Source organism: Mauremys reevesii, linkage group 4 (genome assembly GCF_016161935.1).
Source record: "Mauremys reevesii isolate NIE-2019 linkage group 4, ASM1616193v1, whole genome shotgun sequence".
NCBI classification, from domain to species: Eukaryota; Metazoa; Chordata; order Testudines; family Geoemydidae; genus Mauremys; species Mauremys reevesii.
Window position 1 is genome coordinate 65498579 of NC_052626.1, and position 21112 is coordinate 65519690.

Sequence of the window (21112 nt, forward strand, 5' to 3'; positions counted from 1 at the left end):
AACCCCCCCAAAAAAGGGGGGAGGGAGAAAAACCTGAGTCATACTTTTGTCCTCTTGAGAACACTTGAATCAAATGTTATGCACTAGTGATTTAGCAATGGAAAAAATGTAGTTAATCTGTCTTTAGGCTAGTTAGTATGGCACTGAATTGCTAACAAGTTTATTCAGGGTCCAGCTGAGAATCACTTTTAGGTAAGAGTAATATAACCCACACCTCTTTATAAGCAAGGATGTCTGGTATTGATTCCAGATAATTCTTCATCTTACTCTGTAGTTTGAAGCACACATCACCGTCAACTAATTCCGGAACAGTAAACACTTATTCATTGTAATGAAGAGGATTGCCTCCAGCAGATGAATTGCTGTTGGCTTTCTCCTCCTCCCCCTTATAAAACACTGTTCCTTTTTTCTTGATATGTTATTCTGGGACTTCATCCAAGCACTCGGTAGGGAGGAAAGCACACTAGACAGACTTAAAACTCCTGACCCAAAGCTCCTGATTTTTTATTATTTAGTATATTTTATATTCTACTATTTACTGCTCAGATTAATAAATAAAATGCATTACACAGTTATGGTTTCAAGGGGCCCTCTCTAGCTCTTTTTCCTTGCTCAAGTCTCTTATGTAATGTATTGCTTTCAGAAGATCATGAAGATACCTCCAGATGGATCCCACTCTTTGCAGTCACATTTGCAGGATCTTCACTATATTGTTAATTTGAGTCATCTGCACTGGAAGTACTCCTCTCATGTTAGCCTAGCTTGAGTGAGAGTGCCACACTGCAAAATACCTCTTGAGCTCCTGCATCTGTGTGTGTGCTGAGCTCACTTGTGTGGCAGTGAGGGTGTGTCTACACAGAAATAAAAGATCCATGGTGGCAGACTCAGGCTTGTAGGGTTGGAAACTAAAAATTGCTGTGTAGATGCTCAGGCTCAAACCCAAGACCTAATGTCTACACAGCAATTTTTCAGCCCAGGAGTCCAAGCCTTGTGAACCCGAGTCAGCTGATCTGGGCCAGCAGCAGGTTTTTATCCCATGGTTCTTAGCGCTACAGTAAACTGAGCTGCTCTATTAAATGTTTTGCAGTGCATAGTGAGAGAACTTGCCAGCCCTTTCTGGTCAGATGAAGGAAATTGTAGAATGGACTAGTGCCATGTTAATAGCTGATGAGTTGTGATCACTGGAGATATAGCCTATAGGTTCACATAGGCAGGGCTGCCCAGAGGATTCAGGTGGCCTGGGGCAAAGCGGGGGAGGGAACATGAAAAAGGTGATGTGCCCAGCCCAGCACTGACTGACTCATGGGGTTGAATTGGCACTGCCAGATGCTGTAGCTCCTGTCAAATACAGAGATAAAACATCTTCTTTGTAAGCAGCTATAACAAACTCCTCTGAGCCAAGGGATACATTTCAGAAGAAAATAGTGGAAGTAATTTTCTTGGAACCATAGATTCTGTACTTCCAAACAGGCCTACGGTAACAGGAGAAAATGCCCCATAATCCTCTTCCTCCGCAGGCCTCATATCAACTATGTTGCCTTTCCTTCTTTCCCCTCACAACTATAATCCTACCAATAAAGGAGAAGCAAGTTCACTACATAGCTGCTTAATGAAGCACATTACCAGGAAAAATGGATGGATTGTAAATGGCAGGCCTTTGTTATTCCCTCAGGGGTGCACCTTGCTGTGGAGGGGTGATACTTCCTGAGATCCTGCACAGGAATGCAGGACTCCTCTGCTGAGCCATCCAAAGCTCAGGTGCCAGAGACCTCCCCCATCCCCAAAAAGGCAGAGGAACTACTGCTCACGCATGTACGCATGGGTGCACTTTTGCTGCGTAAGAAAGAAAAGCAGAGGAGGGGCCTTACAAGGTGTGTGCACTCCCAGTGCAAAGCCCAACTCCGTGGGGTCTCTGGGCCATGCACTTCATGTATCTTCTAGTTCCCTTCCCCCTCCCTCACCACTCCACACCCTGTAGAGGAGGCCTGCACTATGGCTGTTGATACTACTCTACCTATTAGGCTGCTGAAGCCACAGCAAAGCAGATCTGTTGTCACTTCTGGGAGAGGAAAGGATTTCCCAGGTATAGATCCTCAGCACCAAGCCAAAACAAGTTATTGACAGAATAGGGAATAAACCATTTAGGCCCTGGTTCCCAGTCCCTGTTTCAATCATTAGGCTGTACTAGAGTGACCAGATAGCAACTGTGAAAAATCGGGATGGGGGTGGGGGGTAATAGGTGCCTATATAAGAGAAAGTCCCAAAAAACAGGACTGTCCCTATAAAAACGGAACATCTGGTCACCCTAGGCTGTACAGCCTCTCACATTAAACCTAGTTTAGCTACTGCCTCTAATGGCATGTCTTCACTGCAAAGTTAACTAGATTGTTGCCATTAACTCAATTCCCACCCACAGATGAAAACGCTTGCATGTAGTGGTACTTTTAAGTTGAGTTGGCTAGCTCGTTGGGGGAATGGGCCAGATCCACAAGGAATTTAAGCACTACGAACCACAAAACACCTGCTCCACAACCACCTTGCTTATAAGCATCTACATTTTTGCTGCAAAGGATGCAGAAGTGTAGGTAGCTAAGGAACTTGAGGTCTGCTGTGCCAGCTGTCTGCGCAGGGCTGGGGCAGTACACAGAGGATACCCACACTCACACACACCAACATCTAACCACATCATCTTCTATAGATTTGCAATAAGGTTTCTCAGGTGGGTGTGCCTGCACTAATTTTAGAATAATAGCTGAGCCATGCGTCACTGTAATATTTTCTTACCAATTTTATATTTGTTTGATTATGACCCTCATTAGTATAATAGCCATCTATAATAAAATATATTCACAGGAGTACATTTCTATATAGCAGGTATGGCCAAAATTTTCGACCTCTAAAAGTGGAGGTGAGAGTCTCAATTTTGGAGGCCATTGAAGATAATGGGCGCTGAAGGTTGTCAGCATCTTTGAAAATCAAGCTCAGGGTTTTCAAGACGAGCAAACCAACATTGAAGTTTCTAAAATCAGAGGCCACTTTTGAAAATTTTGACCTGAGTGACATATTCAAGGACACACACAGTCATCCATGGATGGGCATGGAATAGAACCCAGGTCTCCTGACTCCCAATTACAGTGCTTGAAAAAGAATCAAAAAGTGACCTATGTGTTTTATATAAGTGCTATTGTTGATGGATCTTAAATAATGTTTCAACTATTGAAAAATTATTGGCCAAAGCAATCTCACCAAAAAAAGAGAAAACAAAAAACCTGAACTGTCCAAGAGAGAAGAAAAGGGAATATAGCTGTGTTGCCTTTAATACTCTGTCTCAAAAGGCTTACTCTTAGCGCTACCCTCAAATTTCCCTATAACAACTACCAGAGAAATACAAGAGAGAAGTGCACATGCAAAAAGCACCACTGAGCTGGAGAAAAAGTGAAGAATAGTAAAAGACACCTAGGTAGGAATAAAAAGTCAGAGCTGCTGTAGTTATGTGATAAAGAGAACTGATAAAGGAGGAGACCATGCTGAAAGCACAGGACAGGCTCAGAATGATCAAACAATCTTTTGTTTTCAGCATGGGTGGGAAGTACAGGTGAAATGTAATCCTACTATTCACTGACCAATATAATACCCTACAATGGTGATCATATTACACAGCAATAGGACCTGAAACATGATTATGGTGTATTCTTTTATTTTGTTTTTCAGCCAGATAAAGGCCAAGTTCTGTATATTTTTGGAGGGGAACAGTGACATCTGTTGGTCAGTTAGGTTAATAACAAGTAAACGGTTCATACCACACTTATAGTTCACAACCAGGGCTTAAATTCAGCTGGAGCTATTCGGAGCAGAGTCCGGTAAATATTTTCAACCCCTTGGAGTTTTTATTGCATGTGGGGGCAGGAGAAGTGGGAAGCTCCAAGAAATACTCTTGAGAATTTAAGCCTTGTTCACAACAATAAGCCTAATGGTATCATCTTTGTTTCTTTTCTAGTCAGGCCAAGCTAAATAGTAATCAAATGCTAAATAATTTACCTGATGAACTCCACACACTGCTAAAAGCAAATTTAGTCTCCTTACCCACCCCAAGTCCTTGGTCTGATGATTCTGTCTGTACAGGTGTTTTTATAGTGCCAACCACCTGGTATCTAGGCAATGACAACTGGTGGCACACTCACACCTGAGTCTTGGCATGGCACCATATGCATATGTTCTGAAGATCCTACTGCCAGATCCAGTGACCTGACTCCTCACAGAACTCATACGTACTTTCATATTAGGATGTTACTTCTCCCACTCTCTTCTCCATCCATCTAAAGAGGGGCAGAGCCAGCCTGTCAGCATCTCTGTGAGGCACATACAGTAAATGACAGTTTCTCCATTTTTACCATCAGACAGGACTCAGATATGACAGGCTAGGGTAGAGCATCATTCTGCCCTCCAGCTCTCACCTATTAAGCCTGTGCTCTTTCCCTTAAACAACACAAATGACAGACAAATTTCTCAGGAAAATTCTCTTTTCTCTCTGCAGAATCTCTCACAATCTGAACTTACCACAGCATGTTCCAAATACATGCCCTGCCTGCTAGAAACCTTCACTTTATTGGATTTTTCTGTTTGTTTGTGTGCGTGTTTTTTATATGTTTTCATTTGGAGAGTAATTGAGCCCAGTTCCTTCTGCAAATCCCCCGAGACTAATTGCCATTTTTACTCATGGTAGAGCTGAGGTAACTGAAGAGAACTCACCTGTTCAAGCTTCACTCCATTAATCAGGACTGTTGGTAGAATCTGCTGTATGTCATGACCTTCGGTTTTATGGACATTTCTGACAGAAGAAGAAAGGTGGGTTCCACCATGTAATTATCACATCATATTACATGAGTCTCAGTAGCGCAGCAGCTTACACACATGCTCTCTAGTCTCCTTAGCAATTACTTTGTAAATTATTTCTCACTTCACTGGGGCTTTGTGTGTGTTTTAACAAATGTCTCACAGCTTTGGTGTTTTTCTTTACACATTGAAAGAGAGAGAGTGAATTTAATCTGGAAAAGATAAAGCTTGTGACTTTCAGGATTTACATTTTTTTACCTTTTAAGCTCACTTTTTCGAAGAATAGACTGCCACACACATTCGTGTGTTCTTTGAGCAAATCATTCTTTGTCCTTTCCATGCTGGGATCAGGATCTGCAACCATGTTGTAGCAGGGTCCAGCACCATTCTCGTCACTGAAATAGGCGTATTTTATTCCCCCTGGGAATCCTTTTAGCCTAACTGCTTTAGACCCCTCCCCAGGATGTTTATCATTCTCAGGCTAAAAAAAATTATCGGCCCACACTTTGCTAAAGTTTGGGTGTGTCTGAATCCGAGGTTCTTGTTCAGCTCTGCTTTACTTGTAACATATTTTCAAACACTGCTCCTTCAGTTAAGAGAGCAGATCCTCATAAATACATTACCATCAAAAAAGGGCCACATGTTTTCTCTGTTCCCAGTTTCTCTTCCCTTCCCAAAGCCCTGTCTGCCACTACTCAAGGGGCTGAGTGCAGGGGTAGTGACTTGCTTCTTTTTTCCACTATTAGCATTAGTAGGAGCAGTGGGTGTACTTCATGCGCTTGCTTTCACTGCTGGAGACTTGCATTTAGAATTTGCTGTATCTAACTTGGATAGAAAAAGATAGATTGTTGTGATTAATTCACAGTGAGGGCTGGGTAAGTTCAAGAAAACCTATGAAGATATTTTGTTGACTCATTCCCAGTGCAAGTGTAATACCAACAGACCCTGGTCATCGGCAGATGGAATCGAACCTGGGACCTTTGTGGATGAGCCTCTACTGCATGAGCTAAAAGCCAGATGCCTGTTAGCTAAGGCTGTAGAGCAGACTCATTAATTGCTCTCTCTCTAAGTTGTCTCGGTGCCAGTAAGTGGGACACAACACCACACCCAGAAGGTGTGTGGGTTACACAAGACCTCAAATGTAACAGATAGCTTTCTCCCCATCACTTGCATTAAACTCTAAGCCAGCCCATCTTGGGGAAGGGAGGTTGTTGGTCCCAGTGGAAGAGGTGGACAAATGTAATAGGGCAGAAGGCAGTTTGTATCTCTCCTTTTCAGAGTCAGTCAGGGGCTAGAGTGGCCCATAGCACAAGTTAGGGTAGCCCTTACTTGTGATCCTACTTCAAAGGCTCCTCCTATGGAGATTAGCAGGGGAATAGAATACCTGGGGCACATGTCACCTTCTTCCTTCCTCCATGTGCCATTGCAGAACACACCCGAATGCCTCCTCCTGGCCTCTTGTAGTGACACAGAGCTGGTGGAACTAGAGCCACACAACGTATATGGTCCTCCTGAACTGAGAGAGGAGCTATTTCTCTCAGGACCTTATTTCTGTCCTGTGGACATAGCATAATGATGATAAATTGTGTGGGTCCATAATGTGCATGTGTTTGTGAAGGGTACTTAGATGAACAGGGGAGGGAAGCAGGCTTCCTTGTAAATAGAGAAGGAGGGGAGAGAGACCAGAAATCATGTAATTTGATCCAGGCAGGGCTGCAGTGAAAGGGGAGGCAGCCATTCCGCCCCCCATGTGGCTTAAGCAGTTATCTAAATAAGGCTTGGTCAGTCAACACAAAGCAGCTTGATTTCCACACCAGGAGACAATGGAGCATTAGCAGGTAACATCACACTAGCAATTGCACCTGGAGCCCCTGGTGTTCTGCAGTTTTGGCAGCATGGCATTCAGGCCTTGGCTACACTTGAGAGTTACAGCGCTGGTGGTGGCTTTATAGCGCTGTAATTCACTCCCCGTCCACACTGGCAAGGCACATACAGCGCTGTATCTCCATGGCTACAGCGCTGTATCTCCATGGCTACAGCGCTGCTTGTACTCCACCTCCACGAGAGGAATAAAGAGTATAGCGCTGCTGCTGCAGCGCTGGGGTGCCAGTGTAAACAGGGAATAATCTTAGTACGCTGTAACTGACCTCCGGAAGCTTCCCATAATCCTTTTAAGTGAAGATTACTCTTTGTTTTGTTGTGATGCCTTTCTTTGTTTTGTTGTGAACTCCAGGCTCCCGGAGCTGCTTATCAAAAAAACAGACACAGCTCCTGTTTGCTGTGAATGAGCAGAGGCAGGGGGCTCCCTTTGGAACGCCCACAGCTAGTGTTTGCTTGAGGATAGGGGGAGGGAGGGGGCTTGAGGAAAGAAGCAGCGAGGCGGGCGGGGGGGGGTCCGTTTGGGAGCGACTGCTTATCTGGTCTGTGAGGGGGGAAAAAATAAACAGTTGCTGTTTGCTTTCAGTGAGTGAGAGAAAGAGGGGTGGGGGAGGGGGTCAGAACTTGCAAGGCAGCTGCTGACACAGTGTCGGCTCCAAAAACCCACTCTCTCTCTCCCCCACGCTCCCTGTCACACTCCACCCCACCCCTTTTGAAAAGCATGTTGCAGCCACTTGAACGCTGGGATAGCTGCCCATAATGCACTGCTTCCAATGCCGCTGCAAATGCTGCCATTGTGGCCACGACAGTGTGCTGTCAGCTGTCAGTGTGGACAGACTGCAGCACTTTCCCTACTCAGCTGTACGAAGACAGGTTTAACTCCCAGCGCTGTACAGCTGCAAGTGTAGCCATACCCTCAGATACCACAGAGATGGGTATGATAGAGACAAAGATACTGTCTGTTTGAAATAGCCTGAAGGATGTGGTTACTAGAGGGACAGAGTCTATCAACTCAGTGCAAACCCCATGCCTCAGTAAGGAAGTTTCAAAGGAAGGATATATGAGAGAGAGAGAGAAATGCAATGCAGCAAGGAAGCATTTACAGCTGAAATTAGGGTGACCAGATAGCAAGTGTGAAAAACTGGGATAGGGGTGGAGGGCAATAGGAGCCCATATTAAAAAAAACCCCAAATATCAGGACTGTTCCTTGTAAAATCAGGACATCTGGTCACCCTAGCTGAAATCCCCACTGATAAAATAAAGGTGTTGGTTGGGGTCTGTGTGTAATAAACAGCCCTGTTAGAAAGTATCTTGCCTTTAAATCAAGCTAATGAGGCATACCTAATATCCTGACAAAGAGCCAGAAACTTCATTTTGCCACCAACTTGACTCCTGTTTTTTGGTCTCTGTTAACATGACAATAAATTCCTCACAGTTCACTGAGCACATCCTAATGGGGCTCAGGCTAAGTCTAAAGCACCATTAACTGGGGATAGACCTTTCTAAAATACTGCAAGGAAAATAACTCAGTTAAATATTTCCAGTTATGGATGCCACCCTCTAAGCAAGTCGCTCTCTCCTTCCCCACCCTGCTCTGCACACACAAAATATAAAGTTAAAATGGATATGTTTCAACTTTCTATGAATGCATAGTTTCCCAAAGGCATGTGCCTCCTTAGCTTTCTTTTCTCCATGGGGAGGACGCAAATATAGTGATTAAAAAGTTAGGATTCTTGGCTCCACTGCTGTCTTGTTTTGTGGCCCTGGGTAAATCTCTTAACCCCTCTGTCTCAGTTTCCTCATTTGTAAAACTGAGACAAGTGATATTTTCTTACATCACAGAGGTGTTTTGTACAGCACTCTGAGCTCCTTAGACGGAACGTGGTACAGATGAACAAAGTATTATAAATTAATTCAGGCCAAAGCACTGGCAGCCAATACAATGGAAGAAAAAATACTAAAATCTCTACACAATAATCTAAAGCCTCCCCTTGGAAAAGTGCAAGCAGCTCCCAGTGACCTTGGTGGAAGTTGCGTAAAGTTCTCAAAGGGATAATACTTGCCCTGCTCTAGTAAAGAATCTGTAGATAGGAATACAAAACACACAAAATGGACCCATTTATACTTGAGAGTCTGCATGGTATTAAAGGGCTGGTGGTGGCAGGGTAAAACATGAAAGCAATCTCGAGTTTTGTATAGAGAGAGGCCCCTCTAGTAGATAGTATTAAATCTTTACCGACCTCAAAGATATTGCCTTCTCTCTCCACAATGCAGTGACATCACGGTGAGACTGGAATTTCACCATTAGGCTCCAGATTTCATTCACCCAATCATGAATGCATGTTTGTGCTTCCTAGAAACTGAATGTTCCTGCTCATTTTCATGGGAGACCTTCAGTTCACTTTAGTTTGGCAACTTTATGAGCACATCTCCTCTTCCGAATTGACTCCTAAAAGCTGCATGTTACCCTGAATACCTAGGGAAAGAAAAGGAAGGGAAGAATTAAGAACTAAATGTTCCAACTACATTTAATTTAATTATTTTATGTTTGGCACATATTAGGTCCAATACATTTAAACAGGTAATGTGAAGAAGAGTGGCAAAATCTGGCCAAAAATAAACAATAATAATAATTTTAATGGCATCATCCAGTTGCCCTAGTGACTTGGGGGAGGGTGACTTCTAAATCAAGGGCCAAATTCTCTACTGAAGTCAATAGGCATGACTCCATTTACTTGAATGTATCTGTGTATTTACACCAGCTGAGAATGTGTCCCAATTAAAGGCTTGTAAATAACATCCCTCTAACACTCAAACAAATAAAGGGGTTCCAAATGCATGAACAGAACAGGGAAGAAAATGAAGATAGCAGGGAAGGCATAAATATATGACTATCATGGGTGGATCTTATCAGCCTCTAACAGATACTCAAAGGGTCTGTCATGTCCCATACCTGCTGTCTTTGGCTAGAATTTCCTTTCCTCCCTGCTCACTGTTGTGCATCAGTTAGTAGCAGTATTTCAGCAGTGCTATCTGTGTTTGTTAGAGTGCTGTGAGATAAAAGGAGTTATATACATGCTGATCACATACTTTCTCAGTTAAGCAACTTATGAGAGCCTTAGTGAGAACATATTGTGCAGACTTGGTGATTCATAGTGCTATATCATGATTGTGGGCTTCCTTTGACTGTCCTTAATATGAATCTGCTTGGTGAGGTGCTGATCCCTAGGAGAGATGTTTATGCTTTCTTATGCTCCTCATATACATGGGCAGGAGGATGCTGCCAACTGGAGCTGGACAGGTTAAACCTCTCTGGGAGCAGCAGAGGAAGTGGCAGGGACCAGCTGGGCCTACCTGCACAGATAAAAAATTTGTATTTGCATCTGATCTGCAAACATGACTCGCTCAGGGACATATCTGTGATTCACTTCTGCCAAACAGCACAACTGGAGCACCTGAATCTGGAGAATATCCAAAGACTCTACCAAAATCCCCTACCCCTTTTGCTATCACTTGCTCACACTCCTCTCCATCTGCTTTATTCCCTTAGACTTCATCTCATATCCAGCCTGACTTCTCCCCTTTTTGGTTCCTCAAACTCATTCACAAATCAATTGTCCCCCATTTCCATTCACCAAGTAGATATACACACACATTAAAACAAAAACAGAAAACATTCCCTCCCTCCCCAAAAGAAACAAACCCTAAAAACCATTAATACGTATTTATCACCCAGATCAGTTACCTTGTATGCTGTATCCCTTTCCTCCACCTTCTGTTTTACACTGTATTCCCGAGGACTAATAAACCCTTCTGTTTTACGATGTCTGAGAGTCACTGCAGTCTAGAGATCAGGGTTGCATTGCTCCCTCTGTGTGTGGAGGTCCTCTGGGTTTCCAGAGCAAGTGGACTCCCTGAGGGGGCCCACAGCGAGAGACAGGTGTGCTGGAGGCCCAGAGATGGTGCAGGCCCAGAGCTTAACCTTGACACAGAGTGGACCCTCAGAAAGGGTTGTCACACTGAAGGGGGTACCTCCCAGGCACCCTAAGGAGCCGAGAGGGCAGAGGGCCTGTGAGTCTGTGACATAGAGTAATCAATTATAAGGCCCTAAGGGACTGTTGTGGGTCCTGAGCCCTGCATGTTTGGGGTCTGGTTCTATTCAATATATTCATAAATGATTTGGGTAATGGCACAGAGAGTACACTTACAAACTGTGGATGATACCAAGCCGGGAGGTGTTGCAAGTGCTGTGGAGGACAGGATTAGAATTTAAAGTGAACTGGACAAACTGGAGACATGGTCTGAAAAAAATAGGATGACATTCAATAAGGACAAATGCAATGTTTTATACTTAATAAGGAATAATCAATTGCACACATACAAAATGGGAAATAACTGTCTTGGAAGGAGTACTGCAGAAAAGGATCTGGGGATTATAGTGTATCACAAACCAAATGTGAGTCAACAATGTAATACTGTTGTAAAAACAAACATCGCTTTGGTATGTATTAGCAGGAGTGTTGTAAGCAAGACACAAGGAGTAATTCTTCCATTCTACTCAGCACTGATAAGGCTGGGATACTGGAATACTGTATGCAGTTCTGGATACCATATTTCAGGAAAGATGTGGACAAATTGGAGTAAGTCCAGGTGAGAGAAACAAAAATAATTAAAGGTCTAGAAAACATGACTTATGAGGGAAGGTTGGAAAAAATTGGGGTTGTTTAGTCTGGAGAAGAGAAGATTGAGAGGGGACATAACAGTCTTTAAGTACTTAAAAGGTTGTTATAACGAGGAGGGTGATAAATTGTTCTCCTTAACCATTGAGGACAGGACAAGGAGTAATGAATTTAAATTGCAGCAATTCTGCAATTTAAATTCATTACTATTAGGATTTATTCCACTTTTAAAGAAGCAGCTAGAATTCCAAAATATCTTCAAATAAGCAATTGGAGTTGACAAAAGCACACATCAGACTTCAATGTACTGGTTGGTGATAAGTGTCCACTTTATCTTTAAGTATAGATGTTGTTATGAATTTCATTGGTTGTCACTAATTTCTTCAGTATCTCTGCACTTCTGGACATATCCTTGACTAAACTCTTCAGGTTCTTAGAAGAAAGCACAGGCTTGAATGCTTCAATTGTAACAGTGTCCAGTTTGATGACATCCGTGTAACACTGATACAGCACTGCAGGAATCTGCCATACTTGACAATAACTCAGAACAGCAGCAGGGAGACCCTGTACAATATTTGGCTGCTCCAGCAGTGGACAACAGATGGTCTCTTTGAAATCTTTTGTCTTTAAAGCTTTCAGAAAAGGAGAAGGAAGTGTTAAAGTGGATTCAGGGGTTTTATAATCAGTTACGGGACATGTTGAAAGAATGGTTACTTGCAGATCCTCCTCCCGCATACAGCTAAAAACCTTTTCAAGCCATTGAAATTGCTGATCTTCAGCCACATAGCAATTGCAGTGGCACAACAATACTGTTGGATCAGATATTAATTTGTAGATTTAGGTTAGACATTAGGAAAAACTTCCTAACTGTCAGGATAGTTAAGCACTGGAACAAATTGCCAAAGGAGGTTGTGGAATCTCTGTCCGTTGGAGGTTTTAAAGAACAGGTTAGACAAACATCTGTCAGGGCTAGAGAATACTTAGTCCTGCCTCAGTGCATGCAGGGGACTGGACTAGATGACCTATTAAGATCCTATCCAATCCTACATTTCTATGATTCTGTGACTATCAAAGTCTGACCACCTGGACTTCTCTGAATTAATTCCCGTTTTAAATTTACTGTGGAATGATCCTTACAAAACATGCATGTAACAAGCAAGTTAATAAGCCTTCTGAAAGATGATAGTTCTGTCCAACCAGAGTAATACTGATTTGATTTTATTGGACAAATCAATCCCTTCCTTATATAGTTGTACTGGGTTGTTATAGCTGTGCTTCTGTGTGCTTTAAATAAACTAACTTATGTCACGTGCAGTTTCTGTAAAGGTACACTTGAGTCATTCGGTGGATTGTGTGAAGTGTGTTGGTGGGGCTCAGTCCATTTCCCATTGGATTGGAATAAACATCACAAACCAACTCAAATCACTCCCCTACTGTCACTCTCATGGAGAAGACCAGGGACTCAAGGGGGTCCGAGATACTGAATTCCCTCATTAGAAGAGGCCCCTGTAGTAGAAGTTTGAGTCACCTTTGGATAGAGCACTTTGTCTCTGGAGCCATCAGTCTGGCATTGTTCACCAGCATTAAATTAACACTATTTTTAGGTTACATTTGGGAAACAAATGTTCTAATGTTCTCATTGCTTAATTACACCCTATTACCTTTAATAAAGGTTTAGCAGCTAAAATGGGTTTGCTCTGATAGCTATGAATTGGATTGTTGTTTTTTACTTTTATCTGCAGACTATTTTAAGGTGTTCTACCTTTCCTGGACTACCCAAGAGGAAGCTTGTGCACTTGTATTATCTGACGCTGGGAGATGTCTGTTATGCTATTCTGCTATTAGAAGTACATTTCTTGGACAGTTTAAAAATAGCACACTATGGCCTTGGCTACACTGGAGAGTTGCAGCGCTGGTAGTGGCTTTACAGCACTGCAACTTACTCCCCGTCCACACTGGCAAGGCACATACAGCGCTGTATCTCCCTGGCTACAGCGCTGGTTGTACTCCACATGGACGAGAGGAATAAAGAGAACAGCGCTGGTGCTGCAGCGCTGGAGTGCAGGTGTAAACAGTGATTAATCTTACTACGCTATAACTGACCTCTGGAATTTTCCCATAATGCTTTTAACTAAAGAACTCTCTTTGTTTTGTTATGATGCCTCTCTTTGTTTTGTTGTGAACTCGGGGCTCAGGAGCTGCTTATCTCAAAAACAAACACAGCTACTGTTTGCTCGAGCAGAGGCAGGCAGGGAATGTCCACAGCTAGTGTTTGCTTGAGGAGAGAAACAGCACGGCGGGGGGAGGGGAGGCGGGTGAGGGAGTCTGTCGGAGCAGCTGCTTATCTGTTCTGAAGGCTATTTGCATTTAAGAGAGAGGGGTGGGGGAAGTGGTCGGAATTTGCAAGGCAGAGTGCTGACACAGTGTCGGCTCAAAAAATCCACTCTCTCTCTCCCCCGCGCTCCCTGTCACACTTCACCCCATCCCCCTCTTTTGAAAAGCACGTTGCAGCCACTTGAACGCTGGGATAGTTGCCCATAATGCACCACTCCCAACACCGCTGCAAATGTGGCCACACTGCAGCGCTTTCCCTACACAGTTGTACGAAGACAGCTTTAACTCCCAGCGCTGTACAGCTGCAAGTGTAGCCAACCCTTATAAAACATTTCCATCTTCTCGCTCTTGCAGTAGAAATGAGTGGGAGTTAACTTTTTTCCTTCGCTGAAGTAAGATGCCTAGCAATATTCAGTAAGATCAGTTCCGGTGCTCTTGTGCTGGTGTGAGCTACTGATGCACATCATTACTTACCTGCTTGTATTCTATGCTGGGGAAGGCAGCGTGGCTCAGGCACAGGGTCAGGAGTCAGAACGAAGGTCTGCTTCTGTCTCTTCCACTGACTTGCTCTCAAAGGTGCCGACTCCATGGGTGCTCCAGGGCTGGAACACTCACAGAAAAAAATTAGTGGGTGCTTAGCACCCACCGGCAGCCAAGCTCCTCTCCCTCCCACCCAGTGCCTCCTGTCTGCGGGCAGCCCCACTGATCAACTCCTCCCCCTCCATCCCAGTGCCTCCTGCACGCCACAATCAGCTGTTCTGAAGCATGCAGGAGGCACTAGGAGGGAGGGGAAGGATGCGGTGCACTCAGGGGAGAGGGTGGGAAGAGAGGGGGTGTGGCCTTGGGAAGGGGTGGAGCAGGGGCAGGAAGAGGCAGGCCGGGGTGGGGGCTTGGAGGAAGAGGTGGCGGGGTGTGGGCCTGGGGCAGAGGAGGGGTTGAGCCCTCCCCCCTTCCCCCGCCCAGGTATAAATGAAGTTGGCACCTATACTTGCTCTATTATATTGGGCAAGTCTTTGGGGCTCTTCTGGAGAGAAGGAGTTAGCAAGTATAGCTCAATCTATTTTATATTTACATTTCATAATGTTTGTACCACGGACGTTGTGTCACACACAGTTTTAGATAGCTGATCAGAACAGCCAGAGTTTGACCTTGTAGTCAGAACCTGCCCCAAAATATAGATACAAAATACAAAAAAATTAAAGTTTAAGAAAAATTGCAGACATCTTGCTTTTGAAGCTCTATAAATTAACAGGCACCCTAACCCCAGTAGCATTATCATTTTATAGACAGAAAAACGGGCACAGATAAGTTTCATGATTTGCCTATGGTCTTACAGGAGGGCAGTGACAGAGTCAGAAATAAGACCAACTCCCCCAGTCCTTCACTTCAATCCTGTGGTCCCCAGCTGTTTTTGTTGAGGATCCCCTTGCCGTGATGGATTGATGGCTGGGAGCCGCTCTTCAGTGTCCCTTTGCACTGCCCTACCACACTTTCATCTCTGTCACTTTTTCTGTTCATTTCCTTTATCTCCTGTCTTTGTTTTCCTTGTTTTGTTTTGTCTTTTGTGTATTTTTCCTTTCAGTTTTCTATCCCTCTCTCCCCCCCCTGTGTTTCTCTTTGCTCCCCCGTGCCTCTGAGCTCTCTTAAGCAGCTCCTTCTCCTACTCTTCATAGGGCTGTATACTGTTCTTGATTGGAGGCTGTCAATTGATGCCACTCATTCCTAAGCCAAAATCTGTGCCAGAGGGAAGCTTGGTGTAGGCTGCTCCCATGCATGTGGGTTGTGTCTGCATCTGGTTACATTAGGGGTAGGATGACCAGATACCACGTGTGAAAAATCAGGACGGGGATGGGGAGCAGGGGTGGTAAAAGGTGCCTATATAAGCCAAAACCCCAAATATTGGGAATACCTATACAATCGGGGCATCTGGTCACTCTAATTAGAGGCCAGTATGGTAGAGAGGGAAGGTGAGGGGCCATCTTGGAGCTGCTTGCTATTTTAGCCATAACAGCAGAAGTTATTTAGGGACAAGTGATCAAGACTTGATCACGTTTATAATGTGCAAACAGAATAAAGGCCAAAGAAGTGTAAATAAATAAAAAATAAATATTATATGTGCTTTAAAAGGGCCAATTTCACAAAGCTGAAAACAATTATGAGCCAAATCTGCTGGGAGGAAACATTTAATCAGAAAGAAATGAATGATAATTTGGAATTGTTTATAAGCACTTTACTACATCCCTAAAAATCCAAAATCGAGGGAGAAGGCTGTCCTGATTTAAAAAATCCAACAACCTGGTTTAGTGGGTCAGTGAAGGCAGCTTAAAAATAAAGATATCTGTAACAAATGGAAGAAGGGGGAAGTTGACAGTAATGACTATAAATCAGGAGCTAGGAACTGTAGAAAATTGATAAGGGAAGCAAAGATATACAAGGATAAATCTATGGCCAGCAGAGTTAATGACAATCAGAAGGATTTTTTAACTATATTAGAACCAAAAAGAATCCCGACAATGGCATTGGTCCCATAGTAGGTAGAAATGGTAGAATTATGAATAATAATACAGAAAGGCAGAAGTGTTCAACAAATATTTCTGTTCTGTATTTTGGGGGGTGTGACGGGGCGGGACAGCCCCGCACTGGTACAGCAGGGGTTAACCCTTCCTTGCTAGCAGAGGAAGCCACGCCCAGGAAGTTGGCTCTGGCTGGCAGAACAGGCAGACAGGTATAGGTCTCTGCAGGTCTGGCTGACCCACCGGGACCAGGGGGGGAGAAGGACGCAGACCGAGAGGAGAGAGGAGGGAGCCTGGACCGACACGGACCGGGGCCCGCCGGCAGAGCGGACCGAGGAGAGCCCGGAGGACGAGGAGGGGAGGGGGACCCACGGGCGTCCCCGGCCCACAACGTCGCGTCCACCAGGGGACTGGGAAGTGACAGGGACTGAAGCCTCAAAGCAAAGCGCGCGCTGCGGCGGCGGGGCGCGGGCGGGGGGCTGGGAGGGCGGGTGGCAAGGAGCTTGCCACAATCAGGCCCCTGGCCGGGACTCGAGGAGAGGGAGGCGGGCCCCCCCCCCCCTACCCCCCCACCCCCCCCCCCCCCGAGGGGGGGAGCGGACCCGCCCTCTAGCGACCGCCCGGCCACGGGCGGGGCGGGGCGCGCCGGGACTCGCCCCCACCACACCCGCCCCCCCCCAGGAGGGGAGGGGACTCGCCGTTAGGCCGCCCCCCCACCCCCACGTGTTTGGCCGTTCGGCCGGGCCGACCGCGCGCCCCCCCCGCCGCCACACTTATGCCGCCCGGCGCGCGCTGCTCCCAGCGCCCCCCGCCCCACCGGCGCGGCGCTACTCGGCTCCCCCGGCGAAGCGGCCGCGCCCGGCCCGCCCGCCCCGGGGCTCTCCCCCCCGGCCGCCCGTAGCCTGTCCCCCCCGCTCGCCCGAAGGCGCTCGCCCGGCCGCCGACCGGGGCGCTGCGGGCGCGTGGCCGGCTCCGCTAGGCCCGCTACCCGCTACGGCCGGGGGTGCGTAGCACTCGCTGGGGAGGGCGACCTACTCACCTGGGAGGGTGGGCCAGCCGGCCCCGGACGCAGAGCCGCACCGGCCGAACGCCCGCTACCACGCACCCTGTTAGCCCCACCCCTAGGGGAAACAGATGCAGTCTCACCATGTGATGATAACACTCTTTCCATTCTGCTAGTATTTCAGGAGGATGCTAAACAGCAGCTACTAAAGTTAGGGCTGATCTACACTTACAATCCTGCTGCCCCCACTGCCTCCTCACCCTTCATTGCCCCAAGCTCTCTTCTGCAGCATTGCACACACCCCAAGCAGGGTCCACTGCTGAGCTGTGGTAACTGTGCCTGCTGCAAGCCTGGTCTCACTTCCCTGCTCTGGGCACCACTTAATGAGGCTCAGTGGGAAAGCTCAGTGCCTTTTCCAGGCATGTCCCTCTCAACTGCGCCTGACTCCCACTCTGGCATAAATCTGGGGGTGGGGGGGAGGAGGATGTGACCCCACGTGCCTCCTCCATGTGTCAGCTATGATTTCATTGTAAAAGTTACCTTGGTGCCTTTGTTTCTGCCTTCGGGAATGCTCACTCTGCTTCCCTCTAGGCAATGAGCATCCAAATGCACATCTCCCTGTCTAAGCCCCAGAGTAATCCACAAATTGGCCCTTTTAAAGCACATATTCCTAAATTGCATGTGGGGCCCAATCCAGTCACCATATTCAGATGCTGTCTACCAGATTGGGTCCCCTTCAAAATCTGACTGGTGGTGGTGGTGGTGCTGCCCACCTTACAGCTTTTAGCTCAGGGGTTAGAGCACTCTCTCTGGAGAGGTCGAACATCCCTGTTCAAAACTTTTCCTCCTTGCTGGCGGGTGGTGGGGGGCGGGGCGGATTTGAACCTGGGTCTCCCTGATCCCAGGCAATGCTCTAACCACTGGACAAAAAGTTATGAGGTGGACACCACCACCTCCTCCTCCAACCATTTTGTGTGGAGCAAGGCAGGTGCTTCCCTCATTCCTGCAAGAATTGCATTAGACAATTTAGGTGCCTGACTCCAGGAGAGGGGCGCCCATTTGTGGAGGTAGGTGCCTATCTTCATGAGAGGTGTGGGACTTAGGACACACTGCTCTTGTTGATATTTCCCATTGGCTAGCTTAGGTGGCTCCCTGCCTCCTGTGTTGGCTTTTGTGGGTCACATTCTAAGGTCCCTAATGCTCCCCATTCATTGTATAGGGAGCCAAGGCACCTAACTCAGGCTTTGTGGATTACAGTGTTGTTTCTGTGATTTTCTAGGTGCCATGCCACTCACCATTGCAACTCCTAAGTCACTTCATGGACCCCACCCTAGGACATTCATCTCTAGTGCTGAGATCTGGCTGTAGAACGTGAACATAGTGCATTTGGGAGTGCTGCCTTGCTCTAGATTCCAGCCTCAATAGTGGTTATCTGGGCTCAGAATTGCCATTGCCCCTTTTCCTCCTCATTCTGAGATGACGCCAGTTGTACTTTATTTGGTTCTTAATTTCAGTGTAACATTGGCAAAATTCCATTTTTCCACTGTAGTCTTCATCTTGTCACCAGAACAGAGTGGTGAAGGCCTTTGTACATGTGAGTGTTCCTAGGCAGAATAAATGCCTTCCGTAAATCCTGGTTCCCTTCACTCTGCTCATCCCTCAGGCATTCCCTGTCAGTACAGAGGTTCCAGTACAGTAAAGCCACAGTGTGGCTTCTGTATCTGCTAAAAGTTCATTCTTTGAGGGCTTTATAAAGGAAAGAAGGCATCTCTTCAATGTAATATTTTCACTATTTAACAGGTTGTAAATAAGAGGAAAAGTACTTTTGATTTAAAAAAAAAAGTGTCAATATTAATATTAAAGGTGCATAATTTCTGAAAGAATTTAGTTCAACTACTCTGACTGTTATAGCTATTAACTTGTTTCAATATCTGCTTATTTACATTTATTTATTCCATAGTAGTGGAGGGTTTTTTTGTTTTTTTTAAAGTGTATACAGTAGAGCCTCAGAGTTACGTACACCTGGGGAATGGAGATTGTTTGTAACTCTGAAATGTTCATAACTCTGAACAAAACATTATGGTGGTTCTTTCAAAAGTTTACAACTGAACATTGTCTTAATACAGCTTTGAAACGTCACTATGCAGAAGAAAAATACGGCTTTCCATTTATGTTTTAGTAGTTTGTTTAACACAGTACTGTACTGTATTTGCTTTGCTGCTGCCTCATTGTGTACTTCCAGTTCCAAATGAGGTGTGTAGTTGACTGGTCAGTTTGTAACTCCAGTGTTCGTAACTCTGAAGTTCTATTGTAATGATGTGCTTTAGCAAGGCTTAGTTTCATTCCAAAGCTCTTTCTAGCTGTAGAGTCATCCTGGTCTCAGAGTTCTGGTGCCCCAAGTGATGCTTTATAGTACTCTGTGACATGGGCAGTGAAATTGCCTCGTTCCTTATGAACAATGGGTTAACTTCAACTTCCTTGCATGGGCACTCAGCATGAGAAGGGCTGCTCGAGTGGCTCCATAGGAAACGGGCAGGGAGGGAGAATGCTTTTAAAAAGGTTGGACTTCACACCAAGGCCATAGAAAGGTTGGCCTACTGGACTGGGGCTGGGGATATTTGGGCTCAATTCCTGTAAATTTCATGTATGACCAGAGGCAAGACACACACAATCTACTCTGCGCCTCAATTTCCCATCCATAAAATAGGGATGATGATGTTTCTCTATCTTACAGAGGTGTTGAAAGGGTAAAAAAATCCACAGTAAAAAACCATTTTTATCACATGAATTAAATGGTAATGTGCTGAGGTGCTATGGTGATGAGGGCTATATGAGTACCTAAACAGACAGACTGAGTTAAACCACGCACTGCCTTCTGTTCTCCCTCATTATGTTGACTTATTGTGTTTTTTGGTTATAAACACTAATATCTTGTGGACTGCAGCTGTTTTTATTCTGCTGTGTTACTTCACCAGAAGACATACCCTAAGTGGACGCAGACACAAGAGTGGTCCAACTCATGAGTCCTGCGGCCTAAAGCTCCTTTCGGTCTTTCCAATTGCCGAGTAAGGACAAAGCTGATCAACTTCAGGATTTTATTACCTATGAATTTAAGCAACAAGCAATTTCTATTAATTTGTCAAAACAAAATATTAGTCTCACAAGTATTTACTGATTAAACAAAGATGTATATGTGCATTAAATGCAGTCTTCTGGCTCCAGACAAGTTGCCAAACTAGCCCACCGTGTTTGGGCACACTGAGACTACATTTTGGTATTATGTACAGGAAGGGTCACAGGTGCCGACTTTTCAAAGGGCCGGGGGGTGCTGGATCCCCAGGCCCGGCCCCCAAGGCCCCGCCCCGCCTCTTCCCGCCCAGTTCTGCCCCTTCCCCCCCAGGCACACCGTGTCCTTGCTCCTCCCCCCTCTCCACTGTGAAACAGCTGATTGAGGCGGGAGGGAGAAGGGAGGTGCTGATCCATGGGGCCCACCGGTGGGCGCGAGGCATTGCGGGGGGTGGGTGGGAGCTAATAGTGAGACTGCTCAGCACCCACCATTTTTTCAGGGGTGGCCTGTCTTCATGTCAAGAGAAAAGAGGCTTTTGTGGTTAAAGGAGAGGACCAGGAGACCTGGGTTTTGTTCCCAGCTCTTCCACAGATTTGTTACATGCCTTTGGCCAAATCACTTTAATCTCTGTCTCAGCTTTTCAGTCTGTATAACTGTGTTGGTAATAGCTACCTCACAAGGGTGCCACGAGGCAAAATTCAGTGTTTGTAAAGCGCAAATGGAAGGTCCTAGGACAGCATAAATCATCATCATCTTCCTTTCTCTTATTGGTGCTCACAGGAGCAGTTAATACTGGATTTGGGAG

The 21112-nt window shown here is 45.7% G+C and overlaps 1 protein-coding gene and 1 long non-coding RNA gene across 2 annotated transcripts; both read right to left on the bottom strand.

The window, feature by feature from the left end:
• Positions 1-4272: 4272 nt before the first annotated feature.
• LOC120403510 lies at positions 4273-6378 on the bottom strand. The gene is made up of 4 exons (XR_005597553.1): positions 6218-6378; positions 5457-5658; positions 4750-4828; positions 4273-4349 (listed from the first exon to the last, which is right to left on the bottom strand). It is a non-coding gene; the product is annotated as an uncharacterized LOC120403510 (long non-coding RNA).
• Positions 6379-11648: 5270 nt separating this feature from the next.
• Positions 11649-12218, bottom strand: LOC120403507 (proteasome assembly chaperone 1-like; the record flags this gene model as incomplete). The annotated part of the gene is made up of 1 exon (XM_039534616.1): positions 11649-12218. A coding segment is annotated over one exon (492 nt), but the record flags the coding sequence as incomplete, so codon positions are not given.
• Positions 12219-21112: the final 8894 nt, after the last annotated feature.